Source organism: Nerophis ophidion, linkage group LG01 (assembly GCF_033978795.1).
Source record: "Nerophis ophidion isolate RoL-2023_Sa linkage group LG01, RoL_Noph_v1.0, whole genome shotgun sequence".
NCBI classification, from domain to species: Eukaryota; Metazoa; Chordata; class Actinopteri; order Syngnathiformes; family Syngnathidae; genus Nerophis; species Nerophis ophidion.
In genome coordinates, this window is record NC_084611.1 from 11,846,325 (window position 1) to 11,860,056 (window position 13,732).

General features: G+C 42.4%; 1 protein-coding gene across 1 annotated transcript in view; it reads left to right on the top strand.

The window, feature by feature from the left end:
• Nucleotides 1-13,732, top strand: part of dapk1 (death-associated protein kinase 1) — a 233,826-nt gene that overhangs the window by 102,282 nt on the left and 117,812 nt on the right. The window contains exon 5 of the mRNA XM_061896021.1: nt 11,575-11,704. Within this exon, the coding sequence (XP_061752005.1) occupies nt 11,575-11,704 (130 nt within the window). The remainder of the gene's footprint in view (nt 1-11,574; nt 11,705-13,732) is intronic.

The following is a 13,732-nucleotide window of genomic DNA, read 5'->3' on the forward strand; positions in this document are numbered from 1 at the left end:
TGATTGAGGGAACCCCTCATGAAACAGATCTGTAGAGATGAAGTAGTCTTGTGATTTTTTCCCACACCTACATATTGCGCTCTACATATATATATATATATATATATATATATGCATATTGCGATCAAAAGTTTACATACACTTGTAAAGAACATAATGCTATGGCTGTCTTGAGTATTCATCAATATTTACAACTTTTATTTTATTGTGATAGAGCAATTGGAGTAAATACTTGTTTGTCGCAAAAAACCTTCGTGAAGTTTGGTTATTTTATGAATTTATTATGGGTCTACTGAAAACGTCACCAAATCTGCTGGGTCATAAGTATACATACAGCAATGTTCATATTTGGTTAAATGGTTAAAGGGACGGCGTGGCGCGGTGGGAGAGTAGCCGTGCGCAACCCGAGGGTCCCTGGTTCAATCCCCACCTAGTACCAAACTCGTCACGTCCGTTGTGTCCTGAGCAAGACACTTCACCCTTGCTCCTGATGGGTGCTGGTTAGCGCCTTGCATGGCAGCTCCCTCCATCAGTGTGTGAATGTGTGTGTGAATGGGTAAATGTGGAAGTAGTGTCAAAGCGCTTTGAGTACCTTGAAGGTAGAAAAGCGCTATACAAGTACAACCCATTTATTCATTTATTTATATATGCTAATAATGTAAACAGAAGGCTCAAGTAAATCTCAATTAAGTGTGTGCTTGTAACCTCTTACGCTTATACAGGTAGCCTACACAACAGGCTAATAATGTAAACAGAGGACCAACTAAATCTCAATAAGTGTGTGCTTGTAACCTCATACACTTATACAGCTACACAACATATCCCAACGTCACTGCACGTTGGTTGATTGCGTCACCGCGTCAAAAAATTGCGTCACACGCCACTATTCGGCCTTGTTCTTAACTCATTCCACCCAAGGCCGAATGTGGCTTTTTTTTGCCATATTCGGCTGAATACATTCTGTTACCGATTAATCGGTGCATCCCTAATATGTATATATATATATATATATATATATGTATGTAGGTGTGGGGAAAAAATCACAAGACTACTTCATCTCTACAGAACTGTTTCATGAGGGGTTCCCTCAATCATCAGGAGAAAAAAAAATCTCCTGATGATTGAGGGAACCCCTCATGAAACAGTTCTGTAGAGATGAAGTAGTCTTGTGATTTTTTTACCACACATACATATTGCGCTCTACCACGGTATCGAGCACTATTCTCTGGATAATCCAATCAAGACATATATATATATATATCAATCAATCAATCAATCAATGTTTACTTATATAGCCCTAAATCACTAGTGTCTCAAAGGGCTGCACAAACCACCACGACATCCTCGGTAGGCCCACATAAGGGCAAGGAAAACTCACACTCAGTGGGACATTGGTGACAATAATGACCCAGTGGGACGTCGGTGACAATGATGAGTATGAGAACCTTAGAGAGGAGGAAAGCAATGGATGTCGAGCAGGTCTAACATGATACTGTGAAAGTTCAATCCACAATGGATACAACACAGTCGCGAGAGTCCAGTCCAAACACAGCAGCGAGAGTCCCGTTCACAGCGGAGCCAGCAGGAAACCATCCCAAGGGTAGCGGACCAGCAGCGCAGAGATGTCCCCAGCCGATACACAGAGGGACATAGAAGAAAAAGAAAAGAAACGGCAGATCAACTGGTCTAAAAAGGGAGTCTATTTAAAGGCTAGAGTATACAAATGAGTTTTAAGGTGAGACTTAAATGCTTCTACTGAGGTGGCATCTCAAACTGTTACCGGGAGGGCATTCCAGAGTACTGGAGCCCGAACGGAAAATGCTCTATAGCCCGCAGACTTTTTTTGGGCTATATATATATATATATATATATATATATATATATATATATATAAACCCTGTTTCCATATGAGTTGGGAAATTGTGTTAGATGTAAATATAAATAGAATACATCCATCCATTATCTACCGCTTATTCCCTTTGGGGTCGCGGGGGGCGCTGGTGCCTATCTCAGCTACAATCGGGCCGAAGGCAGTGTACACCCTGGACAAGTCGCCACCTCATCGCAGGGCCAACACAGATAGACAGACAACATTCACACACTTGGGCCAATTTAGTGTTGCCAATCAACCTATCCCCAGGTGCGTGTCTTTGGAGGTGGGAGGAAGCCGTAGTACCCGGAGGGAACCCACGCATTCACGGGGAGAACATGCAAACTCAACACAAAAAGAACCCGAGCCCGGGATTGAACCAAGGACTACTCAGGACCTTCGTATTGTGAGGCAGACGCACTAACTCCTCTGCCACAATGATTTGCAAATCATTTTCAACCCATATTCAGTTGAATATGCTACAAAGACAACATATTTGATGTTCAAACTGATAAACTTTTTTTTTTTTTGCAAATAATCATTAACTTTAGAATTTGATGCCAGCAACACGTGACAAAGAAGTTGGGAAAGGTGGCAATAAATAATGATAAAGTTGAGGAATGCTCATCAAACACTTATTTGGAACATCCCACAGGTGTGCAGGCTAATTGGGAACAGGTGGGTGCCATGATTGGGTATTCATTCAGTCTTTCACAAGAAAGGAAGGGGCGAGGCACACCCCTTTGTCCACAACTGCCTGAGCAAATAGTCAATCAGTTTAAGAAATTGTTCTTAGAGTGTAACAGTAAAAGCCCCATGTGTTTAAAAAAATGTTTTCAATCTTCTAAAATTGTTATTTGAGTAAACAAAAAGCTTTATATTTAACATATCGTAACATTTTGTGTTAAAACGAAGCCAAAAATTATTTTTATTTTTTTGTGGTAGTATCGAAATGTTTCAAAGTACATGTTGGTAACCGGTACCAAAATATTGGTATCAGAACAACCCTGTATGCGACTATAGCCTGCTGAGCATCCTCTACATTCTAATTTGTTTTTCAATCAATCCATTAAAGTTTATTTAAGTGCCTCAAAGGGCTGCGCAAGCCAAGACTACCTCAGCTCAGATCCCACATCAGGGCAAGGAAAAACTAAGTGCACCCACCTCCCGTTCCCTGGTCGCCAGCCTCGCCAAGTGCACCCACCTCCCCGTCGGCCACGCATGTGGCCGTTCCCGGGTCGCCCGCCTCCCCAAGTGCAGCGGCGTTCAACGCGTCGCCGCCACCTGACTGGTTGCGGGGACACTCGGCCTAACGACCCACCGCCCTCCCATGACTCTTGATCTTCCTTTGTTTTATTTTTTGTGGACACCTGGAATCCATCCTTGAGGAGGGGGTACTGTCATGATCCTCGGTGCGGATCATGTTTTTGCTATGTTCCGCTAGTTTTGGACTCTTTTAGTTCCTGTTTGACACCTTGTTTGTTTTGTTTGCCATGGTTGCATATTAGTTTCTCCTGCCGCTTGTATTCGGGGCGCTCACCTGGCTCTAATCATGTGACATTATTTAAGCCTGCGTTTGCGAGACAGTCGGCCTGGCGTCATTGTTTTTTTCTTGCAATGCCATAGTTTATGCTGTTGGTTTACCTCAGGGGTGTCAAACTCAAATACAGAGTGGGCCAAAATTTAAAACTGAACAAGGTTGAACAAATTAACCTTTTAATAGGGACCCAAACAAGTTTTGCATTGAACATTGAACAAGCAAGGCTTATATAACTTTATAGTGACATGCAAAATCGAGCTTCAAATAATAATTAAAGCTGCAAGCAGCGTTGGTCGGGTCCGCCATTGGCCGCCGCCGCCGCCGTGTCCCGAGTCCCGATCTTAGTCAGACCTCCATAGAAGTTTTTGTTTCATCACTCTACGACATTCCTAACAGAATTTACAAGCAGTTTTATCAGTTTATTTTCCTAGGGGGCGCTAGAGCACAATTTTCATTTTTGGGGTTTGGTTTTTTTATTGGATGGCAATTTTCACCAGTCCTGATGTGTGTGTAAAATTTGGTGAGTTTTGAAGCATGTTAAGGGGGTCAAATTACAGATTGGCGTTTCTGGATGTTGTTGATAAATGGCTTTCACTTGGCATTGTATAGCTTTAACTTGCACTTTGAAGCATTTTAAGGGGGTCAAATTTCAGTTCAAAGAGGCAAAAAAGGCATATTTTGCGAAAATTGTGTTGAAGGGGTTTTTGCCAACTTCCTGTTATTTTAGGTATACAAGTGTTTTATTGGAAATGTAGGTCTAAGTCAGACCTACACAGAGGTTTTTGTTTCATGTCTCTACGACATTCCCAACGGAAGTTACAAGCAGTCTGTTTTTTGTCTCTTCCTAGGTGGCGGTAGCGCGCAATTTTCATTTTTGGTCTTTGGTTGCTTAATAAGTTGGTAATAGGGACCCAAACAAGTTTTGCATTGAACATTGAACAAGCAAGGCTTATATAACTTTATAGTGACATGCAAAATCGAGCTTCAAATAATAATAATTAAAAAATATCAATGGCTTTTCAAATTAAATTTAAATCCAAATATAATACCTCTTTTATATTTGCAGCCTTCTGAGGTAAATATCAAAATATATTGTAGCGTCCCGAAAGAGTTAGTGCTGCAAAGGGTTCTGGGTATTTGTTGTGTTTATGTTATGTTACAGAGCAGATGTTCTCCCGAAATGTGTTTGTCATTCTTGTTTGGTGTGAGTTCACAGTGTGGCGCATATTTGTAACAGTGTTAAAGTTGTTTATACGGCCACCCTCAGTGTGACCTGTATGGCTGTTGACCAAGTATGCCGTGCATTCAATTATGTGTATGTAATAACTGCATATATTATGCGAGTGGGCCTGCACGCTGTTTGTATGGAGGAAATGCGGACGTGACGACAGGTTGTAGAGAATGCTAAAGGCACGCCCTCAATATTGTTGTCCGGGTGAAAATCTGGAGAATGCTTGCCCTGGGAGATTTTCGGAAGGGGCAATGAACTTCGGGAGGATTGGCAAGTGTGAGAAATTGCGGTGTTACAGCGACACCGCAGCTGTGTAATAACGGCGGGCCAGCTGTAATGTTAATTTGATATTGACTCAAGGGCCAAATTAGATTACACGGCGGGCCAAATTTGGCCCGCGGGCCAGAGTTTGACACCCATGGTTTACCTCATACCTTGCCAAGTAAGTCTTGTTTGTGCCGTGCCATAGTCCATGCTAAGTGTTCGCTTCATGTCTGGTTCCATGCTAAGTATTTGCTACACGCACCTGTCACAGTTCCAAGATTGAAATATGTTCCTACCTGCAAGTCTTGTCCGGAGTGATCCGTTTGAATCCTGGGAGAACAAACCTCGACAGTTTGTCTGCAGGATTTAAATGACTCTCTGTCGTTTATTCTATTATGTGACAGAGTCTCAGTCGCTATCATTGATCGGTTGTTCTCTACATGAATACAATCTACGCAGAAGATGGCGTCGTTGGAAAAAGTCTAGACTTGTTTTTGTGCTCGCAGACTATAAATCACGTGTGTATATTTTTGGAGCTGGACGCCATAAAAGCTTGATGCCCAACCAAGCATTTCCGATCGATGGCCGCCGCTATTATCAACCACCGCAGTCGGCGTCCACGCTGATAATGACGTCCTGCTCATCCTCTCATTTACTGGCCGTCTCACATGATTAGTCTGTTTAGCATTGATCCGCCCGTGCAAAACCCAATTTTTCCATTCCTTGTCTTTCCCTGCTGCTGAGACCCTTTTTATTCTTTCAGAGGCGACAACATTCAGACTCCCCGTGTGATTGTGCTATTTTTAAAACCACATTTTAGAAAGTTAAAGTACCACGGATAGTCACACACACACACACTGGGTGTGGTTAAATTACCCTCTGCATTTGACCCATCCCTTTGTTCCACCGCCTGGGAGGTGAGGGGAGCAGTGAGCAGCAGTGGTGGCCGCGCTCGGGAATCATTTTAGTGATTTAACCCATATTTCCAACCCTTGATGCTGAGTGTCAAGCAGGGAGGTAATGGGTTCCATTTTTATTGTCTTTGATATGACTCAGCTGGGGTTTGAACGCACGGCCACAGGATGGCCACTGAGCAGGTGGTTAAACCCAAAAAACTAAATTTATTGTCATTGCGTCTTACCGGACTACCGTAATTTCCGGACCATAGGGCGCACCGCCGACGAATGGTCTATTTTTGGTCTTTTTCCATATATAAGGCGCACCGGACTATAGGGCGCATTAAAAGAGTCATGTTATTATTATATTTTTTCCAGATTAATGGTGGTTCTTTGGTCAAAATGTTGCATAGGTTATGTTTTACAGATCATCTTTAAGTCGCTTTCTGACAGTAGTTTCCGGATGCGGCATTTTGTGGGCGGTCTCATTTACGCGGCTCACCTTCGGCAGCGTCTTCTACTCGCGGTGTAGCGTGCAAGGACGGGAGTGGAAGAAGTCTCAAAAGATGGAGCTAACTGTTTTAATGACATTCTGACTTTACTTCAATCACTAACGGAGCAGCATCTTCTCATCCGGAAACAACAACAACGCCAGAAAAGTGTTCCGTGAAAAACCGTCCGACCAGAACTCTCTAATAACTAAAGTTCCTTGAGTGAATAATGTGGACTCACTACACCGGTATGTTTTGGCGCTTTCATGGCGAGTTAACTGACGGATATAAGTAAGAACTTTACACTACTTTATATTAGAAATGGCAACAGAGGAGGATGAATGTAAAAGAAAAAGAAGCTTATCGACTATAGCAGGGGTAGGGAACCTATGGCTCTCGAGCCAGATGTGGCTCTTTTGAGGACTGCATCTGGCTCTCAGATAAATCTTAGCTGACATTGCTTAACACGATAAGTAATGAATAATTCCACTGGTCATCACAGTTTTGATTGATTGATTGATTGATTGATTGAAAATGTATTAGTAGATTGCAAAGTAAAGTACATATTCCGTACAATTGGCCACTAAATGGTTACACCCGAAGAAATTTTTCAACTTGTCCACGTAAATCAATTCATGTTACGTGTTAAAAACAACGTTGAAAATATAAAACATCCTCATGCATTTTAATCCGTCCATCCGTTTTCTACCCTACCAGTTCAAGAAGCCGCATTAAGAAGTGTTTTATCTATTATTGGTTAGCTTCCGAATAACAATGTTATGAAAAAGAATAAGAGACGTTTTATACTCTAAAAATGTTGGTCTTACTTAAAAATCTATGCATTTAAAGACCCGCTCGACATCCATTGCTTTCGGTCCTCTCCAAGGTTTCTCATAGTCATCATTGTCACTGGCGTCCCACTGGGTGTGAATTCTCCCTGCCCACTGGGTGTGAGTTTTCCTTGCCCTTATGTGGGTTCTTCCGAGGATGTCGTAGTTTTAATGGTTTGTACAGTCCTTTGAGACATTTGTGATTTAGGGCTATATAAATAAACATTGATTGATTTAATTGTATTCAGTGTTAAAAAATATTATATGGCTCTCACCGGAATACATTTTAAAATATTTGGCTTTCATGGCTCTCTCAGCCAAAAGGTTCCCGACCCCTGGACTATAGTGTCGACACGGACTATAAAGGCGGAGCCGCGCAATTTTTCAGGATTTATGCTGATCCCAAATACGGATCAGTCGGTACCAGAAAGTAAAAAAAGTTGTTTTTGCATAATATTGCAAAACAAAACGCCAGACACCGTAATAATAATTGTATGTTTAATGCGCCGACAATCTAAGCGGTGCGGTTTCATGGATTACCAAAGTCGTACTAAAACATTTTGATAGATTTTTGTTCTATATTGTCAATTAAAGCTATAAAATATTGGTGTTTACTTGAGTCATACGGCCATCATAGTGTAGTCTACACTTGTCTCTTATGTTCGGTCACACTTATCCTTACACCATGTACCAAATGAAATAGTTTCGAGGTCGGTAAGCATAACCAGAATTATTCCGTACCTTAGGCCTCCGGGTTATAAGGCGCATTGTCGAGTTTTGAGGGGGGGGAAAATGATTTTAGGTTTACCTTATAGTCCGGGAAATGCGGTAATTAGTGAGCATCTGAAAGAGTAAGACCAGGAGGTTTGGGTACCTTTTTCTATTAGAACCAATACGCTATAGCTCGGTTGGTAGAGCGGCCGTGTCAGCAACTTGAGGGTTGCAGGTTCGATTCCCGCTTCCGCCATCCTAGTCACTGCCGTTGTGTCCTTGGGCAAGACACTTTACCCACCTGCTCCCAGTGCCACCCACACTGGTTTAAATGTAACTTAGATATTGGGTTTCACTATGTAAAGCGCTTTGAGTCACTAGAGAAAAGCGCTATATAAATATAATACGCTACCAATTGTCTGTACTTTAGTGTGTGTTAACTGTTTCATAATAAAATGAAAAAGACATGAAAAAAACACTTAACTGAGGCAAAGCTATTCTCCATCACCCTTGATCAACCCCCGGGAGGTGAGGGGAGCAGTGAGCAGCAGCGGTGGCCACGCCCGGGAATCTTTTTTGGGTGATTTAACCCTCGATTCCAACCCTTGATGCTGAGTACCAAGCAGGGAAATAATGGGTCCCATGTTTATAGTCTTTGGTATGACTCGGCCGGGGTTTGAACTCACAACCTACCGATTTCAGGGCGGACACTCTAACCACTTGGCCACTGCAGTTGCAATTCCAGGAAGTGGTCTTTATACAAAATGTATATCTACTGCATATATCAAAAAACAATGTGGGTATTTTGTATTTGTCAAATTATATTCAATGATACATTAAAGAAATATGTGATTAATATTTCATTGCTTCTGTTGATGTTTTGTTAAATGGAGTCTGAACTGTTCTTCCTTGGCTTTCGTTGCGTTCCTTTTGCGAACAATAACAGTCTGTAAATACATCTATTATCCATCAATCAATGTTTATTTATACAGCCCTAAATCACAAGTGTCTCAAAGGGCTGCACAAGCCACTACCACATCCTCGGTTCAGAGCCCACAGAAGGGCAAGGAAGAACTCATAACCCAGTGGGATGTCAATGTGAATGACTATGAGAAACCTTGGAGAGGACCGCGGATGTGGTTGACCTCGCCCCAGGGGAGACCGGACGTCGAGTGGGTATAACATAATATTGTGAGAGTCCAGTCCATAGTGGATCTAACATAATCGTGAGAGTCCAGTCCATAGTGGATCTAACAAAATAGTGAGAGTCCAGTCCATAGTGGATCTAACATAATCGTGAGAGTCCAGTCCATAGTGGATCCAACATAATCGTGAGAGTCCAGTCCATAGTGGATCTAACAAAATAGTGAGAGTCCAGTTCATAGTGGAGCTAACATAATAGTGAGAGTCCAGTCCATAGTGGATCTAACATAATAGTGAGAGTCCAGTCCATAGTGGATCTTACATAATAGTGAGAGTCCAGTCCATATTGGATCTAACATAATATTGAGAGTCCAGTCCATAGTGGATCTAACATAATAGTGAGAGTCCAGACCATAGTGGCTCTAACATAATAATGAGAGTCCAGTCCATAGTGGATCCAACATAATAGTGAGAGTCCAGTCCATAGTGGATCTAACATAATAGTGAGAGTCCAGTCCATATTGGATCTAACATAATATTGAGAGAGTCTAGTCCATAGTGGATCCAACATAATAGTGAGAGTCCAGTCCATAGTGGATCTAACATAATAGTGAGCGTCCAGACCATAGTGGATCTAACATAATCGTGAGAGTCCAGTCCATTGTGGATCTAACATAATAGTGAGAGTCCAGTCCATAGTGGATCTAATATAATAGTGAGAGTCCAGACCATAGTGGATCTAACATAATAGTGAGAGTCCAGTCCATAGTGGATCTAATATAATAGTGAGAGTCCAGACCATAGTGGTTATAACATAATCGTGAGAGTCCAGTCCATAGTGGATCTAACATAATAATGGAAGTCCAGTCCATAGTGGATCTAACATAATAGTGAGAGTCCAGTCCATAGTGGATCTAACATAATAGTGAGAGTCCAGTCCATAGTGGATCTAATATAATAGTGAGAGTCCAGACCATAGTGGTTATAACATAATCGTGAGAGTCCAGTCCATAGTGGATCCAACATAATCGTGAGAGTCCAGTCCATAGTGGATCTAACATACTAGTGAGTGTCCAGTCCATAGTGGATCTAACATAATAGTGAGAGTCCAGACCATAGTGGATCTAACATACTAGTGAGAGTCCAGTCCATAGTGGATCTAACATAATAGTGAGAGTCCAGACCATAGTGGATCCAACATAATCGTGAGAGTCCAGTCCATAGTGGATCTAACATAATAGTGAGAGTCCAGTCCATAGTGGATCTAACATAATAGTGAGAGTCCAGTCCATAGTGGATCTAACATAATAGTGGGAGTGCAGTCCATAGTGGATCTAACATAATAGTGAGAGTCCAGTCCATAGTGGATCTAACATAATAGTGAGAGTCCAGTCCATAGTGGATCTAACATAATAGTGAGAGTCCAGTCCATATTGGATCTAACAAAATATTAAGAGAGTCCAGTCCATAGTGGATCTAACATAACAGTGAGAGTCCAGTCCATAGTGGATCTAACATAATAGTGAGAGTCCAGTCCGTAGTGGATTTAACATAATAGTGAGAGTCCAGTCCATAGTGGATCTAACATTATAGTGAGAGTCCAGACCATAGTGGCTCTAACATAATAGTGAGAGTCCAGTCAATAGGGGATCTAACATAATAGTGAGAGTCCAGTCCATATTGGATCTAACAGAATAATAAGAGAGTCCAGTCCATAGTGGATCTAACATAATGAGAGTCCAGTCCATAGTAAATCTAACATAACAGTGATAGTCCAGTCTATAGTGGATCTAACATGACAGTGAGAGTCCAGTCCATAGTGGGGGCCAGCAGGAGACCAATCCGAGCGGAGACGGGTCAGCAGTGCAGAGATGTCCCTAACCGATGCACAGGCGTATGGTCCATCCCGGGTCCCGACTCTGGACGAGCACTTCCTCCATGGCCACCGGACCTGTGTTCCCTCTGCACAATGGAGAGTGGGACATAGGAGAAAAAGAAAAGAAGCGGCAGATCAACTGGTCTAAAAAGGAAGTCAATTTAAAGGCTAGAGTATACAAATGAGTTTTAAGGTGAGACTTAAATGCTTCTACTGAGGTAGCATCTCGAACTGTTACCGGGAGGGCATTCCAGAGTACTGGAGCCTGAATAGAAAACGCTCTATAGCCCGCAGACTTTTTTTGGGCTCTGGAAATCACTATTAAGCCGGTGTTCTTTGAACGCAGATTACTTGCCGGGACATATGGTACAATACAATCGGCAAGATAGGATGGAGCTAAACCGTGTAGTATTTTACACGTAAGTAGTAAAACCTTAAAGTGCAGAGGAAGCCAGTGCAGGTGAGCCAGTATAGGTATATATGTATATATATGTATATATATATATAGGTATATATAGGTATGTACAGTTTGGTCAAACTTTCTTGTTCTTGTCAAAAGTCTAGCAGCCGCATTTTGTACCAACTGTAATCTTTTAATGCTAGACATAAGGAGACCCGAAAATAACGCGTCACAGTAATCGAGACGAGACGTAACGAACGCATGAATATTGATCAACGATCAATAAACATTCCGCCAATGTCTTCTCTCTCTCTCTTTGCAGCCGGAGAACATCATGCTGCTCAGCCGCTCAGTGCCTCACCCGCGCATCAAGCTCATCGACTTTGGCCTGGCCCACAAGATCGACTTTGGCAGCGATTTTAAGAACATTTTTGGAACTCCGGAATTTGTAGGTGGGTATCTCACCAGGGGCTCGTGTTTACAAGTCGTTGATGCACATTTTCCCCTCGGTCTATGAGAACGCAGTTCTACTTCTATAGATCAGGGGTAGGGAACCTAAGGTTCGCGAGCCAGATGTGGCTCTTTTGAGGACTGCATCTGGCTCTCGGATAATACTTAACACGATAAGTAATGAATAATTCCACTTGTGATCAAAGTATTAAAAATAACGTTCAACATATAAAACATGCTCGTGCATTTGAATCCATCCGTCCTTTTTTAATCGCACTTGTTCAGGAAGTTGCATTAAGGGTAAGAAGTGATTTATTTATTATTGGTTAGTTTAGGGCTTGACCTCCTGGGGGTTCTTCAGACCACCAAGCACCAACATAAGAGCCTGTTTCAGGGTTTTAGTATTTTTTTTAACTCTCTCAGTTGCTTTCCAGCAATTGTCTTTTTCTCTTTCGTTCTCGCTCGTGCTCTGGCTCCAGCACCAACCCCGTCTCTCCTCCGGGCTGCTGCTTATCAATCAATCAATCAATCAATGTTTCCTTATATAGCCCTAAATCACTAGTGTCTCAAAGGGCTGCACAAACCACTACGACATCCTCGGTAGGCCCACAAAAGGGCAAGGAAAACTCACACCCAGTGGGACGTCGGTGACAATGATGACTATGAGAACCTTGGAGAGGAGCAAAGCAATGGATGTCGAGCGGGTCTAACATGATACTGTGAAAGTTCAATCCATAATGGATCCAACACAGTCGCGAGAGTCCAGTCCAAAGCGGATCCAACACAGCAGCGAGAGTCCCGTTCACAGCGGAGCCAGCAGGAAACCATCCCAAGCGGAGGCGGATCAGCAGCGCAGAGATGTCCCCAGCCGATACACAGGCAAGCAGTACATGGCCACCGGATCGGACCGGACCCCCTCCACAAGGGAGAGTGGGACATAGGAGAAAAAGAAAAGAAACGGCTGATCAACTGGTCTAAAAAGGGAGTCTATTTAAAGGCTAGAGTATACAAATGAGTTTTAAGGTGAGACTTAAATGCTTCTACTGAGGTGGCATCTCGAACTGTTACTGGGAGGGCATTCCAGAGTACTGGAGCCCTAAATGAAAACGCTCTATAGCCCGCAGTCTTTTTTTGGGCTTTGGGAATCACTAATAAGCCGGAGTCCTTTGAACGCAGATTTCTTGCCGGGACATATGGTACAATACAATCGGCAAGATAGGATGGAGCTAGACCGTCTAGTATTTTATACGTAAGTAGTAAAACCTTAAAGTCACATCTCAAGTGCACAGGAAGCCAGTGCAGGTGAGCCAGTACAGGCGTAATGTGATCAAACGCCTGTTTGATCACATTTAACTGCTCCGCAACAATTTTTTCGAGGATTTTTGAAATAAAGGGAAGGTGAGACACCGGTCAGGATCGAGGTTAGGTCTTTTAAGAAGATGATGAAGAACCGCTTTTTTGAATGCTAGGGGAACAGTGCCCGAGGAAAGTGATAAGTTTATAATATTTAGCACTGATGGACCTAATAATACAAAGAGCTCCTTGATCAGTTTCCCAGAAAGAGGGTCAAGTAAACATGTTGTTTGTTTTATTCCATTTACACGTTGTAACAATTCCTCTAATGTTATTTCCTCAAAACGAGATAAACTAAACAGAGCGACAAGTGATTAGATAACAAGGTCCAGGTGAGCCATCTACGCACCTGTCGCCAATTTCGAGGCCGGTCCTGGCAACACCCCGCTTCGCTGCAGGCCCGCAGGCCACGCCACTCCACAGTTAGCTTCAGAATAACAAGGTTATTACAAAGAATAAAAGACCTATTATACTCGAGAAATGTTGGTCTTACTTAAAAATGCACGTGTTCAGTTGTGTTCAGTGTTAAAAAAAATACAATATGGCTCTTACGGAAATACGTTTTAAAATATTTGGCTTCTTGGCTCTCTTAGCCAAAAAAGGTTCCCGTCTCCTGCTATAGATACTTTACTATTTTTCACTTTTTTAACAAAAAAGTCTCAGACGTCCAACAATAG